The following is a 17466-nucleotide window of genomic DNA, read 5'->3' on the forward strand; positions in this document are numbered from 1 at the left end:
AAAATGTTGATCATGGGTGTATCTGATCCTGGATGTATAATTTTGAACCGGAGGAAATGTGCATTCCAACTTGTTCACCCAGTTCTAAAATCCATTGAGGTTGTTTTTCAGGGTTTTTGAAAACCAGGAAAAAAAGAATTGTTCAAATGCATTATTAAAAGCCCTAAACTAATATCAAGTTGGTGTAGTGAGTGTGTGTAAGCTTCTTTAAGAGTCATGCAGGTACAGAGTTTTTTACACCCGCTGCCGAAAGAGTGAGCGACTGACAGCCTTAATACCGAACTGGATGCTAAAGTGATAACTTCACTTCCAGAGGCTTACAACTGGCTGATTTATTGCTTAGAGGAGGAAGCTATGGATAAAACTGACAGAAGTGTAGCTGTCATTGTCCCACTGGAGTTACTGCAGAGGAATCCCACTAAGACAATGTCTGAAGAGCTTTCATCTTCTATTTGAATTAGTTCCTTAGGAAAAGACTACTTTATAAAAGAAAAATGTTATTGAACAACAATATTTATTGATAGTGGATGACAAATCAAAAACAAAGGTAACAATCTTAGCTTGATAAATATTCTCTGAGTCCCTGGTCACAGGCTGAGGATGAAGCGGTCAACCTTCATCATGTATGCTGGTTTCAGGTATTTCTGCAGCTCACTCTTCTTCACCCAGAGCAAAGCTGTGTTTGGAGCTGTTCCTGGAGCGCTGTCAGCCAGGATGGCTTTGAAGAAGAACACCTTTGTTCCAACTGAACTCTCAGTCCGAGCGGCTTTGGGCAGTTTGTACTTGTAAACCCCGCAGGGAGCGTTGCCTAGGAAAGTCGCCTTGAAATCAGCTGCTGCGGACAGGGGACACAGAGGTGAGTTTGATCAGGCGGAGGTAAAGGGGCGAAGCAAACATGAACCTGCAGCGTAAATCATGCTCCGTGCTGCAACTGAACTTTATGGCCTTCCTCCTGCTTGCTGGTGTTTTGGCTGCTTGAACTGTTGCTGTACTTCAGCTGCATGCTCTGCTCCTGACTCTGTGCTGCAACAACATTTTTTAATCTAATCCCCTTGGTCCCACACGGCTCAACGTAAGAGTGAAGCACCAACGCTGCTTTATTAGACATGCAGTTCCCCTCCGTGTCCAGCTTTATTAAAAATGGATCAACTCACGCTGCTGAAAGACACTTTGCATAAAACCCTCCACCAAACACTACATTCTAATATCAAGAAGAAGGTCTTCATAGAAAGTGATTGATGGAGCAAACCCATGATAAAGTCTGCACAGTAGTTTAATGCAATCAGTCAAGTGGTGATTAGCTTGTAGACTCTGCAGCTTGGAGGCTTCATCCAGCTGCATCAGTCAATGAAAATGTTTGCAGCCAAAATGTATTCTGGTGATCTAACTTTTACCTTTAATCCAGCTAACTGAGCCAGGATATTTATTGTGAATGTGGGAAGTAAATTTTAGTGTATCAGCTGGAGCAGAAAGGATTTGTAGTGATGAGACCAGCTAATCGATGTTCAGACACAGGCCACCTGAGGAGAGGCGTTTTCTTTCTTTTTCTGTATTGAATGGTTTTCATTATTATCCTGATATGCTTTCATATTAAAGGTTCAGTATCTAAGATATTCCCTGTCAACATAAACTGAAAGAAAAACTTGGAATAAGTAATAAAACATTAATAATAACAAATGCAATTTATTTAATTCACTCCAGAATTGCAGGAGTTTATGGATTAATAATGACACTTTCTCAACCAGCACATTTTTACACTATATATTTTATTTTCCGTGCGTCCGGCCAGAACATAACGTAATTTAACTTCACAATAATGTTTGAAATCTCTTCTCCATCCTGTAAAAATCTTTAAATAATGGGGACCCCACATACTCCCTGTTAGGCCACAGATATTGTCTGTTTCATTGAATTTCATAGCACTCCTTTATCATTCCTATTGACATTTTCTGCTTCTCTATAAAAGACTGCAATTGTTTGTTTTTTTTGCCCAGAACTACTTATTAATGATATTGTCTGGTTGTAATCGTGTGCTCTAAAGGGTTTTTACTTTTAGAGTTGGTGTACTTAATTATACCTGATAACGGTTTAAGGTAGAGATGCACCAATCAATCGGCTGATTTTCCCTTTGGTCGATGATCGTAAGGTCAAATACTAAAAATTCAGATTTTTTTCTCCCTGCAGCACATTTTTTCTCTGTTTTTATTACAGTCTTCAGGACAGGAAAAAAAATGGTCAAACTCAGAATCAGCAGGTCAGACCTCAAAGAGAAGCTGAATATTGGTTCCGGGCAGGAAAACCCTGATCGGTGCATCTTTAGTTTATCGGCTTTTCTGAATACTAAAATCAGAAGTAGAATGCCTACATAGCTATAGCAACAAACAATTCATTAAAATACCTCAATAACTGAAACTTTACAAAGATAAAACCCTGATGACAAACTAGTGTTGCATTTTTTCTGTGTAACTAAAGCTTGCAAAATTGCAAAAATAATTATACGTATATGTTACAACATATGATGCACTTGAAATGTTGATATGTGGTGTTTGATCTGATTTGCTCCACCAATAAAACTTCACCCAGCTTTTCAGTCCAAACGCTGTCCAGCATCTCCTGTAGCTAAGACTACTGAGCAGTATTTCACAGAATCCCACTTAAAAAAGTGGGGGAAACCCCTCAAGCGTGGTGCTTAGAAATTAAATCAATCTTTAACAACCCTCGAGGTAAAACTGGGTCACTGGAAGAAGCTGTCAGGAAATACCTGCAGTAACAGCAATAACTTACAATCTGCTCACTCTGAGTAACTATTCATATATGCATCGTCTTTAGTCCCTATGTATAATGATAAAATTCTCATTATATTCATTTAATTTTAATTAACTTTAGTTGATGCAAGAAATCCAAGTTATGTTGGAGACAGAGACATACGTGGGACAAGAAGCTTTGGTTGGATGAGACCAAAATTTTACCTTTTGGCTTACATACAAAACACTGTGTGCTAGCAAGCCAAAACTGCACAACACCCTGAACACATAATGCCCACAGTAAAACATAGTGGTGGCACCGTCATGCTGTTAGGAAGCTTTTCTTCAGTGGGGGCATGGAAACGACTCAAAGTTGATGGGAAGTGGGATGGAGCTGAGAGGGAGGGCAATGCTGGAAGAAATCTGGTAAGAGGCTGCTAAAGACTTGAGGCTTCCAGCAAGACATCCCTAAACACACTGCCATGAATGAGATAGGATAGTTTAGCTGAAAGTAGATATATGTGGCAGAAATGGCACATCCTCAAAACCTCCCCCCTGGAATTAAAGCTGCAGGCTGTTCTAGAAATGTTTGACTCAATGGGACTGAACACAAATGCATGGTGGACTTTTCAGATATCTCTTTCTAAAAATCTTTAAAAAGCATAAATCATTTTCTTCCTTCCACTTCACAATTCTGCCACTTTGTGTTGGTCTGTCACCTAATACCTCGAGAAAACATCCAAGTTAGTGGATGTAATGTGACAAAATGTGAAAAGGTTAAAGTGGTGTGATGCAAAATGTTTACTTGTCCTCAAGAGATTTTTTACACTGGCGATCTCTGCCTTTCTATATATTTAAATTCTATTTACATGTTTCAGATTTTACAATAAGATGAGGAGGCAATGTATGCTAAGTGTTTGCCTTCAATAAGTTAAAAGAGTTTGAGAAATCTAACACACGGTAGCTTTGCATCAATCACATAAACTTGTACCTGTCACCGAGCAGAGCGCTCTCTCCGCCGTCTGTCGCAGCGTTTCTCCCTCCTGCCACGCAGCCTGAGGCAGCAGCCACAGCTTCTCTGCTCCCACCTGCTGCTCGGCCAGCAGCACCAGCGAGTCGGCCAGGCAGCGCTGCACCGAGGTCAAGTCCTTATCTAAGTCAGCTGAACAAGATAAAACGGAGGGAGACGGGAGACATGACCGTCCGCTGTGCAAGTGAGAGCTGGTTTTACACCAACTTTCTAAATGTCACTGGAAGGAAAAATGCCAATTGAAGGTTCTGGAGTAGTCAAACTTTCTGACTGCTGAAGCAAAGAAAACCAAACAAAATATAAATTAAACCATCTCCATTAAACTTCTTCACATGAACTAATTTGCTTCCTGTTCTTCTTTTCTGAGTTAATAAATAATAAAATATATATTTTTATTAGGCACATTGAATGAGCACAGCACTGTCTTCAACTAGTCTTCCTTACACTGACCTCTGACCCTTGGCGCAGGCTGGAAGCTCTTAAACCTCTGCTCCCAGGTGTCCTCCAAGTCCTGAGCCAACATGATCTCTTGGTCACCATGGCCCTCCTCTTCATCCGAATCATACTCATTACCCTGCTTCCGACTCATCCTCTCCGCGTCCTCCATCAGCCGCAGCTCGTGGTCCGACAGCAGGCTTTTCTCCAGCTCCATCTGCAATTCATTTAGAGTGAGCAGGCATCAGTCTGCAGGACAACATGGCTGCTACAAAGTGTTTAAGATGACTTTTAATTTTTCATAAACACTGGAATGAAAATATGAATTTCAAAACCATTGAGCTTTGCATCAAATTAGACAACAAAGGTTCAAACCCGGCAGGTCACAGATTTCTCCTGGATACATTTCCCATCGGAACTCTACCTGTCTTTAGTTTCTCAGTCGGCTCACCTGCTGCATCATCTGCTTGAAGCGCTGCTCTATGGGACTGCAGTCCGCTGTAATGACCGGTAACCTCTGGAGACACACCGCGGCCATCAAAGTCCAGGGAGAAGTCACTCTTTCCACTGCAGTATTGGACTGAGGCGTTGCTCTGCCAGGAGGAGAGATGGAAAACCGGCGACATCCCGCGCTTCCGACGGCTGTCCTGTTAAAGCAAGTCAAAAGCTGGGGAAAGGACCGACTCACCATCTTTCTACAGGGCGCAGCCATCTTGTTTTGATGGGTTCAATGTGCGTTCAAAAAAATTGAATGTTAGTCGTTGTGCTGCAAAACACTTCGCTTTCTTGAGAATAATAAAATGTGAAAAGTAATCATGCCTTTTTTCGAAAGCAAATTGACATTGTTTTATTTGGAGTCAGCACTAGCATACTCCGTATGGCACTCCTAGAATCCAAATAGGGATTTGCAATCAAATTTGATATTTCCGAGGGTCCTTGAATAACCAAAAGGCTGCAGTTTCGCAATCTTACCCACAATTCCAAGCGCATCTAGCTGCAAAAACTTTGGAGCTTCAGCGTTAAGCGGAAACACCTCAGCTGTAAATCGGAAAGTGTAATCTCCGTTTTTGAAAATACATTTATTTTTTAATATTACATTTATTCATGAGAAATAAATGCGTCACCAGTTCGTACAGAACTTAAACAATGGGATTTTTTTTTTACAATGCTCCTACTTAGTATAAACTACAACAGGACCAGCGGGGCAATATGTTTCAACATGTAGTTTTGGATGTATATTTAAAACAGGTCGAAACCTCGTGTCTCTGTACAGGGACAATTCAGAAAATTCAATATTCAATATTCATTGTCAGTCATGTCAGAAGGTGGAACACTTAACACATAGCGTAGAATATTTCAAGTATTTATTTATCGTGTGTTTATAAGTGTGTAAGCCACACAGTCTGCTTTTACAGTCTATTTCGTGCTTACAACTGGTAAGATGTTATGGTGTTTTAATAGTTATTTTTAATTTAAATCTCCGACTTTTCCAAATGCAGCGGAGCTATTTCCGCCTACCATTGGAGCTCCACCGGCCACGCAGCCTGCAGCCAGGTGCGCGTGGACCTGTTCTCATGTGTGCAGCCAGGTGCGCGTGGATCCAGCCGCGTCTTCTACATCTGCCCCCTTCCAAACATGGCGGTATACATGAGAGCTCTGAGCACCGTGTGGAGGAGCGCGGCCGCTCCGCTGTCACCAAGCCCCGCGGCGCTTTCACCAGCTGCCGTCTGCGTTCAGAGACCGCGGCAGAGGGACTGTAAGTCAGCTTAACTACAATAACTCAAAAATACACTGCTGCTGTTTGGTCTTGTTACCGAGGCCCACAGCATTACAGTGCACACTGGTATGATAGATGCGTGATATAAAAAAAAAAAAAAAAAAATGCCCTAAATGTGACTCTGGAAAAGGAAAAAAGACGTTTCTGCAGTTTGGCGACAAGCCATTGATGAATCACACATAAGGGCACGCTGACAGACGGCTCACTAATACTGAATGGGTTCGTTATCACTTTATTTTGAAAAGATCATACAAAGAACGAAACTAACATGTCAAGTACTAAAGAAATTATGTCAAACTATAGAACATTTCGCTTTATTAAGTCTTAAAGATAAATTCTTTACATATTTAAATGTAATTATGTGTGGGTTTGTTGAAGTATGTATTTGCAGCCTGCCTTGTCTTTTCAATCCCTAGATTGTCAGGTACAAATACCTTCAGGTAATTATGTAATAAATACTATCACTCATATAATCCCAAGGTCACAGTGTGGGATAGCTTTATATGTAAAGCCATACACGCCCTGAAAGACGTCGGTGTTATTTAAAAAGAAATGAAGTGTCATTATCTTTTCTTGGGAATTTCCAGCAGGTGTCACAGGATGTTTCCTACATGGCTCTGCCTTGGGAACCTTTGCACTCTCCAAAGGCAGGGAGGATTTGTGATTCTCAAAGAGTTTTCCTGTTGCTAATAAATCATCAGTGTCAACCTGATGAGTGACAGCGTTGACCTTGTGCAAACTTTGACCTTTTTTTTTTTTTCTGCCACCATTTACCCCTCCCTTGTCCTCGTCGCTTTTAACGTCTTTTACCTGAGTTTTGGTGGTTCAATTTAATCGTTTCAATTCTAGACCACTATTTATTTGTAAATTTACATGCCCCAATGCTTCTAGACCTTTGTTGTTTTTCTTATTCCAATTTAATGTAATTTTATTTATTTGAACCAATCAAGGCAAAATTGGCATATTCTGATCTCTGGCAGATTGATTGGTGCTTTTCTACTCATGATGCAGGGCTTCAGACACATCTTTTTGATGGAATTTATACAAACCAGTGAATTCAATGAAATCATGACATTGTTGTAACCCTATTCACAGATTAGATTCAAGAACAGATTTCATTAGTTTGCTTAAAGCTGTTGGCAATAACTAGGGGTGCACCGATTGCAGTTTTCTGGACGATTACCGATCTTCAAAATGCTTGACCTGCTGATACCGATTTTAGCCGATACCAATTTTCTTTATAACTGACACTGTCACAACACACACATTAGGTCACAACGCACCTTCAATGTTCCAATTTCATGCTGTCAACAGTGGGGAGACTAGTGTGAACTGAGGATGTGACCTGGAGGGTGGGTCTGTCAACCCTCTCTCACAGCAGAGCAAAAGACGACGGTGGCTGATTTTCCGAACTTTGCGGAGGTAGAACAGATCTGTGGATAAAGCGGTTTCACATGTAAGTGTCGGCCAATCACAGATCACCCAAAATGAAAGAAATAGGGGCCGATCGATCGGTGCACCCCTGGCAATAACCATTTATTGCTTTAAAAACTTAGAGGAACTAAACCGTAAATCAAATTTTTTTTGCAGATAATCTGTATAACCTAGGCATTAAGGGTGCTATCTTTATGTTACTGTGCTATTTTTTTTACATATCATGTAAACTTGTTTAATTCTGCAAAATCTGTCCTAAAACCATCTTAGTGCTGCCCCCTTAGGGTTGAACGGTGGTTACTGCAGTTGAATTTCCTACTGGTTCAAACTGTACAGCTTGGTACATGTTTATGTCACAGTCCCCGCTTTCAGGTATAAAACTGTCTCAATGAGACATGCCCCCATAGCATTCCTCCACTGCTGCAGCAGTGCCAGCTTTGGGCATCGCCAAGTCAGTGCCTGGAGCCAGCAGCTCGAACTGATAAGGATCAGGCCCGCTGATCTCCATACCTCTGGTAATGAGAAGGGTGAAAAATACTCCACATCAAAAAACTTATCTGTGGTGAAACTACCAGCATGGCTCTGCTCACTCTCCATGTTTCAATGTACCAAAAAAAAAAACTAGCAGCCACTTTGCCTCGTCCTCCTGACCACGCCCCCGCTTAACCCCCTCCCCAAACTTGGCGCTGCCCACTTTGGTGGCATTTTTCAAAGTTTGTCTGGGGGCGGAGTTATTATTTTACATGGGGTTAAGTTCCACCTTAAGAACAAAAGCAGTTGAATTGGATACCAGGGCCAGTTAAGTAATAGAGTAAGTAAGTTGACTTACTTTTCATAATTCATGTAGGTCATAAATATAAGTTCTAACCTAAAAATTCCCAAATTTAAATGACTGAACGTTGCAGAAACCCTGTTTACACTGTATTTTTTAGATTCAACAAAGCGCATCAATGTGGACAAGCCAGTGGTGGAGATGGATGGTGATGAGATGACTCGCATCATATGGGAGTTCATTAAAGAGAAGGTAGATTGGAAAGAGTTGTAGGAGTTTTCTTTAGTTACTGATGGTAATCTTATCGTTTCTGTTCAAAAGCTGCCTGCTTTTGAGTTTGCTGTGTTGTGGTTGGCTCTAATACGAAAATGTCTTGTTTAGCTCATCTTACCAAATGTGGAAGTAGAGCTGAAATATTTCGACTTGGGTCTGCCCTATCGAGACCAGACGGACGACCAGGTCACCATCGACTCAGCTCTGGCTACTAAGAAATACGGTGTGGCCGTCAAGTGTGCCACAATCACGCCTGACGAGGACAGGGTTGAAGGTAAATGATATGTGTATGACAAAGGATTCCCCCCATTAAACTGACTGGCATTTTAAAATGTGTTTTAATCCTTAAATTCAATCAGCCTTCATTATATTCTTATTTTTTAGAGTTTAAGCTAAAGAAGATGTGGAAGAGTCCTAATGGAACCATCAGGAACATCTTGGGTGGCACAGTTTTCCGTGAGCCAATCCTGTGTAAAAACATTCCCCGTCTCGTTCTTGGTTGGACACAGCCCATCACCATTGGCAGGCATGCCTTTGGAGATCAGGTATTCAAAAAAAGAAAAGAGATATGTTCACTTTCTTTTCTCAGAAGGATCACAACTGAACGATGAACATTTTGAAATGTTCTCAGTACCGGGCCACAGACTTTGTTGTGGACAAGCCTGGGAAGTTTAAGGTCGTGTTCGCTCCGGCAGATGGAAGCAAGCAGCAGGAGTGGGAGGTCTACGATTTTCAGGCTGGAGGCTGTGGGATGGGAATGTACAACACTGATGAGGTAAGAAAAAGTTTGGGGATTCAAAAATCATCCAAAAATAAACGATTAAGCCAAACTGATCTGTATTTGATTGTATATTTGTTGTAATCTGGACAATTTGAATTGCATCTTCATTACGCAGTCCATCAGTGGCTTTGCTCACAGCTGCTTCCAGTACGCCATTCAGAAGAGGTGGCCTCTATACATGAGCACAAAGAACACCATCCTCAAGGCCTATGATGGCCGTTTCAAGGACATCTTTCAGGAAATATTTGAAAAGTAAGACACGCATTTGGACTTAGAGCACCCAACACTGCATTAAGAACTGCATTCTGTCAGCACATATCCGTTGTGTGTATGTCTGTGAATGTAGTAGAGAACTAAAAACTCCAGTAGTTACACAATTTTCCTATCAGTGGGTTGCGAGATGATATTCAGAATCATCTTGACGTGACCGTTAAGGTGTATGGAGGGCTGAAAGGACCAAATTAAATAAATGAATTTATCATTAAATAAATAAATGTGAATGTACCATAAAATAAAGAAAAGGGGACCCCTGCTCTAGAAAATACAAATAGGATCTAGTGGTCTCACTAATGTAAGATGCTAAAGACAGTTTTGCTGTGTGTCTGCTCTACCACACATAGCATGACATCCCCTCTAATCCTAGTATAAATAATAAATGACCACTCAAGGGAGAAAGGTGAGAAAATATCTTGAATGCAGTTGTGGTATTTTCTTTTAGGTCTTTAAAGATTAATCAGAATTGGCCAAAATTGGTATTGGCAGGTCCAATCTTTAAACTAAATCTGATCAGATATCAGCTACAATACTCTGATCTGTGCATCACTTATAAAACCACTTCTTCACATCTCATCATTATCTAGTTTTGTTATCTTTCTTCAGGACATACAAACCCGAATTTGACAAGTTGAAGATCTGGTATGAGCACCGACTCATTGACGACATGGTGGCCCAGGTTCTGAAGTCCAGTGGAGGATTTGTTTGGGCCTGCAAAAATTATGATGGAGATGTACAATCAGACATTTTGGCTCAGGGTCAGTGTGCTACAACAGGAAAATGAAGCCACGCAGCTCTAATTTTCTCTTGATGACTTTTATCTCTCTGTGTGGGATGTATACAGGCTTCGGATCTCTGGGTCTAATGACATCAGTGCTGGTGTGTCCTGACGGCAAGACTATCGAGGCAGAAGCTGCTCATGGCACTGTCACCAGGCACTACCGAGAACACCAAAGAGTAAGGCGTCCGGATCATACGGATTCGGGGGGGGATCATTAATATGGAGAAAAGAAAAATCTAATATTTTTACACAGGTAAAAATAATTGCATTCAGAGATTAAGGATAAAACGAGGACAAAAGGCAAAAAGATAAATATATTGCAATAGATAGCACTTGCATATAACAGGTGAAACCAGAGATTTACAAAGTAAAAAAAAACGTGTAACCTTATTTCCCCACTGTGATCAAACTAAACATTTTCTGTTTAAGGGATGCCAAAATTGTTTCCATTTGCTAAACTCCAGAATGGTGTGTTTGGCCATGATGAACATTGGTACATTTAAAGAAAAAATGGAAACTCGCAGACCCGAAAATATTATGTTGTGGAGATGTTTTGCTTCCGAGGGGTCAGGTACACATCACAACATAGACGATATCATGAGGAAAGTACAATCTGGAAATATTGAAGCAAGAAATCAAGACATCTGCCAGGAGGTTAAAGCTTGGGTACAAATGGATCTTCCAAAAGGACAATGACTATAAAGACCAATACATACTCTGCAAGAACACTACACTACAGTTCTTCATAATTGAGGTAGCAAGAACAAATTTTACTTTTTTTCATACTTGCCAAAAACTCCTGGCAAGTCCTTGTAGGTCCCTCCCAAAGCAGCTTTTATTGGTGTTGTAACCACGCCCACTTACATTTTTTGACAAATCCTAATATAGTCGTGGAACACCACACAAAAAAAAGGAATTCTGTTCTTCCAGCTCTGGTAGAGAGAACAAATGTCACTGTCCTTGCAGAGTTTGTACCAATCTGGTCAAGTTACATCAGTTCTGTCTAGAGGAATCGGCCAGAATTCTAGCAAACTATTGCGAGAAGTCTCTGGAAGGATACCCAGAACATTTGATCCAAGTCATGCAGTTTAAAGACAATGTCGCCAAAATCTAAGGAAGTGTATGTAAAATTCTGAATTTGAACAAAGTTAAAAATGTATCATTCTGGCATTTGGCAAATAGAAATAATTTGGGTAATCGAAACTGAAATAAAACAGGAAACATTCAGTGTGATTTACGTCATATGACATCAGGTGTGATTTTTCTTTGTAGGGCAAACCCACCAGTACCAACCCCATTGCAAGTATCTTTGCCTGGACCAGAGGATTGGAACACAGAGGAAAACTGGATGGAAACTCGGATTTAATAAAGTATGTCAGTTTCCCGATATACACATCTTCATGTAATTCTGAACCTTAGTTCTCTACAAACTGCATCTTTGCTCTTAAGGTTCTGTAAGACGTTAGAAAAGGTGTGTGTGGAAACAGTGGAGAGCGGGGTGATGACCAAAGACCTTGCAGGCTGCATCCATGGCTTGTCTAAGTAAGTTAGAAGTTTTGTTTCCTTCGAAGTGTGTCTGTTGGAAAATTGTATGTCTTTTCACTAACTGTAATCCCGTGTTTTTTTTCTTAAATATAGAGTCAAGCTGAATGAACATTATGTCAACACATCTGACTTCCTGGATGCCATTAAGATCAACCTGGACAAAGCTCTGGGAAAGTAAACAATCAGACACCACAGTCAACAGATTTACAAGAACAAATGTGTACCTTTCTGCTAGTATGAATCCTTGTATATGGATGGATTGTATATTTTTGATAAAGAAGAAATTTTGCCTTTTATTCCTGTTCATTTCACAAACCCCGTCAGCTTTAAATGTTTTATATTGCATACAGTAAATAAGGGTAAAGTACAAATGAAGTTTAATGTTAAGTTATGACTGACAGGAAGGTTTTAGGTTTTTAGTTTTAACCTGTGGCATTGTCGGGGAACACTATTAAATTAAAAGATTAAAATAAAAGATGTTATCAATAAAATGTACTGTTTCCTTTTTCTCTTATCCAGATTAATGGAGTAAACTTACTTCAAACTGGTATAACATTACAACCACGTGTCAAGTGGATAACACTGATTATCTCTTTATTATGGCAACTGATTGTGGCAGCAAGTGGCCATTTTTGCTACAAGGTAAGAAGCAGGAAAAATTGTCAAGTGTAAGAGTTTCACAAGAGACGAGTGGGTGAGAGCATCTTAGAAAATGCTGCTTTTATTGTGCGTTTTGGTCAGCGGTGGTCTGTACCTATCCAAAGTGGTTCAAGGAAGGATCAGTGTTGAAAAGGCAACAAGGTCATTGGTGACAAAGGCTTAGTACATGTGGATTGAAGGCTGGTCTGTTTTGTCTGATCCAACAGATGAGCTAGTATAGCTCAGATTACTGAAGAATTTAATGGTCATTCTGAGACAACGTGGTCAGAATTCAGAACTTATCAGTGGGTTTGGTACTGTGCAATAAATCCACAGATGAGTCAGGCTGCCTAGGCTGGCCCCTACCTACCTCCAAATCCAACAACAGTGGGCATTTGAGCATCAGCCCAACTACAGTGCCTTGCGAAAGTACTCGGCCCCCTTGAACTTTTCAACCTCTAGTCACATTTCAGGCTTCAAACATAAAGATATAAAATTCAAATTTTTTGTGAAGAATCAACAACAATTGGGACACAATCGTAAAATGGAATGAAATTTATTGGATGTGTCAAACTTTTTCAACAAATAAAAAACTGAAAAGTGGAGCGTGCAATATTATTCGGCCCCCTTGCGTTAATACTTTATAGCGCCACCCTTTGCTGCAATTACAGCTGCAAGTCACTTGGGGTTTGTCTCTATCGGTTTTGCACATTGAGAGACTGAAATTCTTGCCCATTCTTCCTTGCAAAACAGCTCAAGTTCAGTGAGGTTGGATGGAGAGCTTTCTTGAACTGCAATCTTCAGCTCTTTCCACAGATTCTCCATTGGATTCAGGTCTGGACTTTGACTTGGCCATTCCAACACCTGGATACGTTTATTTGTGAACCATTCCATTGTAGATTTGGTTTTATGTTTTGGATCATTGTCTTGTTGGAAGATAAATCTCCGTCCCAGTCTCAGGTCTCTTGCAGACTAACAGGTTTTCTTCCAGAACGGTCCTGTATTTGGCCCCATCCATCTTCCCATCAATTTTGACCATCTTCTCTGTCCCTGCTGACGAAAAGCAGGCCCAAACCATGATGCTGCCACCACCATGTTTGACAGTGGGGATGGAGTGTTCAGGGTGATGAGCTGTGTTGCTTTTACACCAAACATATCGTTTTGCTTTGTGGCCAAACAGTTCGATTTTGGTTTCATCTGACCAGAGCACCTTCTTCCACATGTTTGGTGTGTCTCCCAGGTCGCTTGTGGCAAACTTTAAACAAGACTTTTTATGGATATCTTTGAGAAATGGCTTTCTTCTTGCCACTCTTCCATAAAGGCCAGATTTGTGCAGTGTACAACTGATTGTTGTCCTATGGACAGACTCTCCCACCTCAGCTGTAGATCTCTGCAGTTCATCCAGAGTGATTATGGACCTCTTGGCTGCATCTCTGATCCGTCTTCTCCTTGTTTGAGATGAAGGTTTAGAGGGACGGCCGGGTCTTGGTAGATTTGTAGTGGTCTGATACTTCGTCCATTTCAATATGATTGCTTGCACACTGCTCCTTGAGATGTTTAAAGCTTGGGAAATCTTTTTGGATCCAAATCCGACTTTAAACTTCTCCACAACAGTATCTTAGACCTGCCTGGTGTGTTCCTTGGTCTTCATGTTGCTCTCTGCACTTTGAACCGAACCCTGAGACTATCACAGAGCAGGTGCATTTATACCAAGACTTGATTACACACAGGTGGATTCTATTTATCATCATCAGTCATTTGGGACAACATTGGATCATTCAGAGATCCTCACTGAACGTCTGGAGTGAGTTTGCTGCACTGAAAGTAAAGGGGCCGAATAATATTGCACGCCCCACTTTTCAGTTTTTTATTTGTTAAAAGTTTGACACATCCAATAAATTTTATTCCACTTCATGATTGTGTCCCACTTGTTGATTCTTCACAAAAAATTTGAATTTTATATCTTTATGTTTGAAGCCTGAAATGTGGCAAGAGGTTGAAAAGTTCAAGGGGGCTGAATACTTTCGCAAGGCACTGTAGCTTAGCATTACTACGGACATTATACAGCCTTGCCTTGAAATGGATCTGGTCTGTTTCGGCAGAATGAGGCACTCTGCCACAATGCATTTAGGCTTCTATAGTGTTTGAGATGTGGACTTTGCCTCCAAATACCCTGATCTCAAGGCAGTCGGGCATCTGTGGGACGTAGTGGACAAACAAGGGATCTGCTGCTAACCTCTTGGAGCTATGTACCACAGCACATCTTCAGGGTTCTAGCAGAGTTCATACTTTGCCAGGTCAGGGCTGTTTTCGGAGTCAAAACGGATTAACATACTATGCAAGTACTCATAAAGTTACGCGTGGTTTATTTTTCTGCACAGGCAGAACAGAATAATTTAAGGTAGACTGGGTTACGGCCAAATGACAGTCTGATGTAGATCTTAGGCTTAAAGGGCTGAACATAACACGGCCTCATTTCACTTCACATTTGGACTCCATACGGCAGATGGCCGCTCACACTGAGCCTGGTCCTGCTGGAGGTTTCTTCCTGTTAAAAGGGGGATTTTCTTCTCCACTGTCGCGACATGCATGCTCAGAATGAGGGATTGCTGCAAAGTTAACGCCAGAGACTGTCCACTGTCTCTACATGTCGCTCATCCAGGAGAAGTGAATGCTACAAGTCACTGACTGGATGCAATCTGCTGGGTTTTAGATAGAAAAATGTTTTAACCAATTTGAATAACTGAATCAACTGCCCTGTTCAATGGTTAATTAATTGGAATGTATGTACCTGACTTGAAATCTATATTATTTGATTGAATTGACTTAGCCCATTTTAAAGTTACCCACCTCTACACAATGCAACAGGAAACAACACTCTCCAATTATTTTTACCTCTGCCTTCCTCCCTCCGTTGGATGCAGTAAGGGGGGTCAGGTTTAGCCTAAACCGGCTCAGTTATGGTTGATATGCAAACACACCCTCCATTTCTGCTACCTGTATGACCTCTTTTCCAATGGTTATAATCAGTCCGACAGAGAGAGGTACCCTCAATCCTTGTGGTTTTTAGTACAACAATGGCCATCAGTGGGCTCTAGATGGACAAACTTTATCAGGTTATTATTAAACTTAGTACCCCTACACATAGCCCATTCTAAAATGTCCAAACACTCAGAAGTTTATTCTAACCTCAACAACCCCGCACCATTCCAAACCCTTTGTGAAGTGCCTTGAGACGACATGTGTTGTGAATTGGCGCTATATAAATAAAACTGAATTCAATTCAGTAAATCAAATGTGCTTCCATACACCGCTGAAAGCCCATTTTAGTACCTATGGTATGCACCCGCTAGCAATGCACTAGCATTATGGGGTGCAAAGCAGCCAGCTGTGTTTGCACCAACAGCAAGCAATAATAAATTTGACAACCTGCAACTGCAGTGTTTCACCAGTAGATGTCAACATTACAAAGCTCACAGCCAGGATTTATTCTCTACAAGCCCTTATTTTTCACTTTGATACCTCATGAAATTTCAGCAGCAGGTTAGTACTGGTGCTTGTCATATAGAATACCTGGGCCCTGCTGCAGTTACTCCCCTAAGCTTGCAACGTGCTGACCTGGTGTTATCTGATTTGTATTACATGAGGTCCCTTCTTGGCCTTCTCGACAGACTTCCGTATCAAAGGCCAGTGCTGTTCTTGGATATGGAACCACCAACTTTTTGTCCTTCTTGCTCGTTTTCAGTCATTTGGAACTAAAGTGTCTGTAAAAGTTCAAAACAACTGCTGACAGGGTGACAGGGATCTCTCCTTGTCTTAAATTAGATGTCCAAAAAAATGAAAGAAATGCCTCTATCAAAAATGAATAGAAATTAGCATTTAGATGACCTTCATTTCCCATTGTTTGATTTCCTTCTCCTAGAATGTCCCCCCGAAGATCCTTAACCCATCCTATCATTTACAGCCTTTAAGGGTAATTTTTGAGACAAATGAGTAAGGAAGGACAAAAGAATCAGGAGAAGAAACAGACTTCCCTATTCTCTAAACCAGAGGTGTCCAAAGTGTGGTCCCAAGGCCTATTTGTAGCCCTTGGAAGGATTTTGTGTTGCGTGGAGTTTCTAAACATCAGATAAAGGTTGGGGGGTTGGGGGGATGGGCTGACTAGATTGCTTTGGGAGGACATTTGTTGTATTTTGATGCCAAGTATCCATCCGTCCGCTTTCAATACCCGCTACAGGGTCACGGGGGAGCTGGTGCCCATCTCCAGCAGTCTATGGGTGAGGGGTGATGTACACCCTGGACAGGTCGCTAGTCAATCTCAGGGCAACACAGAGACACACAGGACAAAAAAACCATGCACACACACATCCACACCTAAGGGCTATTTAGGGAGACCAATTAACCTAACGGTCATGTTTTTGAACTGTGGGTTAGGGAGAACCTGGATGGAACCCACGCAAACTCCATGCAGAAAGACCCTGGCCGGGTTGGAGGCCAGGACCTTCTTGCTGCATAGCAACAGTGCTACCAACTTGGCCAGGTACATAAACATGAAGTAAATCTGACAATTACAGCCTTAAGTCACAGAATAAAAATGGCTGCATCCATTCATTTATGAAACTTTAGTAAAAAATTCAAAGAGAGCTTCCATGAGGCCACAGTTTAATTTCAAAAATAACTTCTAGCCCATCCTTTTGGTGGGCATACCAGGACCGACCTGCACGGCAGGACAGGGGTACCCAATCGTCTTGCCCAAAACAGAACCTGAAGAGCAGAACCAGTTTTTACATCTTGCATGGCAGTAATTGTGTTTTTATTCATTTTTATTTTTGTTGATTTTCTTTTTCTAAATTAGTTAAACTGAATGTGAAATGAACCCAGCCCTAGAATTAAAACTCCTGGTTCTCCAACCAAAACTGCTCATTCTTCAACTCGTGTCTCAAACATCTGCAAGTTTAAATAACCCTACTAGGGAAACAAAA

General features: G+C 41.1%; 2 protein-coding genes across 4 annotated transcripts; one reads left to right on the forward strand and one right to left on the reverse strand.

Annotated features, from left to right (window-relative positions):
* Positions 1-495: 495 nt before the first annotated feature.
* Positions 496-5053, reverse strand: mrpl46 (mitochondrial ribosomal protein L46). 2 transcript variants are annotated; one of them, XM_047363878.1, is made up of 4 exons: positions 4661-5053; positions 4225-4426; positions 3736-3906; positions 496-832 (listed from the first exon to the last, which is right to left on the reverse strand). In XM_047363878.1, exons 1-4 carry the CDS (start codon positions 4919-4921, stop codon positions 588-590), a joined length of 879 nt encoding a protein of 292 aa, XP_047219834.1. In that variant the 5' UTR covers positions 4922-5053; the 3' UTR covers positions 496-587. The 2 variants fall into 2 exon arrangements, with proteins under 2 accessions (XP_047219834.1, XP_047219833.1); XM_047363877.1 differs by having other exon boundaries at positions 496-835; positions 4661-5050.
* A 193-nt stretch (positions 5054-5246) lies between these two features.
* On the forward strand, positions 5247-12336 carry LOC124867434 (isocitrate dehydrogenase [NADP], mitochondrial). Of its 2 annotated transcripts, XM_047363875.1 has the most exons (12): positions 5247-5263; positions 5709-5965; positions 8353-8444; positions 8574-8739; positions 8850-9010; positions 9097-9240; positions 9362-9498; positions 10126-10277; positions 10364-10476; positions 11573-11670; positions 11750-11842; positions 11939-12336. In XM_047363875.1, exons 2-12 carry the CDS (start codon positions 5845-5847, stop codon positions 12021-12023), a joined length of 1362 nt encoding a protein of 453 aa, XP_047219831.1. In that variant the 5' UTR covers positions 5247-5263; positions 5709-5844; the 3' UTR covers positions 12024-12336. The 2 variants fall into 2 exon arrangements, with proteins under 2 accessions (XP_047219831.1, XP_047219832.1); XM_047363876.1 differs by lacking the exons at positions 5247-5263; positions 5709-5965 and adding an exon at positions 8213-8231.
* The last annotated feature ends 5130 nt before the right edge of the window (positions 12337-17466 follow it).

Source organism: Girardinichthys multiradiatus, chromosome 4, assembly GCF_021462225.1.
Source record: "Girardinichthys multiradiatus isolate DD_20200921_A chromosome 4, DD_fGirMul_XY1, whole genome shotgun sequence".
NCBI lineage: Eukaryota > Metazoa > Chordata > Actinopteri > Cyprinodontiformes > Goodeidae > Girardinichthys > Girardinichthys multiradiatus.

What these genes read in the sequence shown, in the direction of transcription:
- mrpl46 (XM_047363877.1), bottom strand. Translation starts at nt 4,921, where the DNA reads ATGGCTGCGCCCTGTAGAAAGATGGTGAGTCGGTCCTTTCCCCAGCTT. An exon ending in GCCTGCGCCAAGGGTCAGAG is followed by an intron (nt 3,907 to 4,224) that starts GTCAGTGTAAGG and finishes TATCTTGTTCAG; the next exon opens with CTGACTTAGATAAGGACTTG. An exon ending in AGCGCTCTGCTCGGTGACAG is followed by an intron (nt 836 to 3,735) that starts GTACAAGTTTAT and finishes CCCTGTCCGCAG; the next exon opens with CAGCTGATTTCAAGGCGACT.
- LOC124867434 (XM_047363875.1), top strand. Translation starts at nt 5,845, where the DNA reads ATGGCGGTATACATGAGAGCTCTGAGCACCGTGTGGAGGAGCGCGGCC. An exon ending in GAGACCGCGGCAGAGGGACT is followed by an intron (nt 5,966 to 8,352) that starts GTAAGTCAGCTT and finishes TGTATTTTTTAG; the next exon opens with ATTCAACAAAGCGCATCAAT. An exon ending in TGACGAGGACAGGGTTGAAG is followed by an intron (nt 8,740 to 8,849) that starts GTAAATGATATG and finishes CTTATTTTTTAG; the next exon opens with AGTTTAAGCTAAAGAAGATG.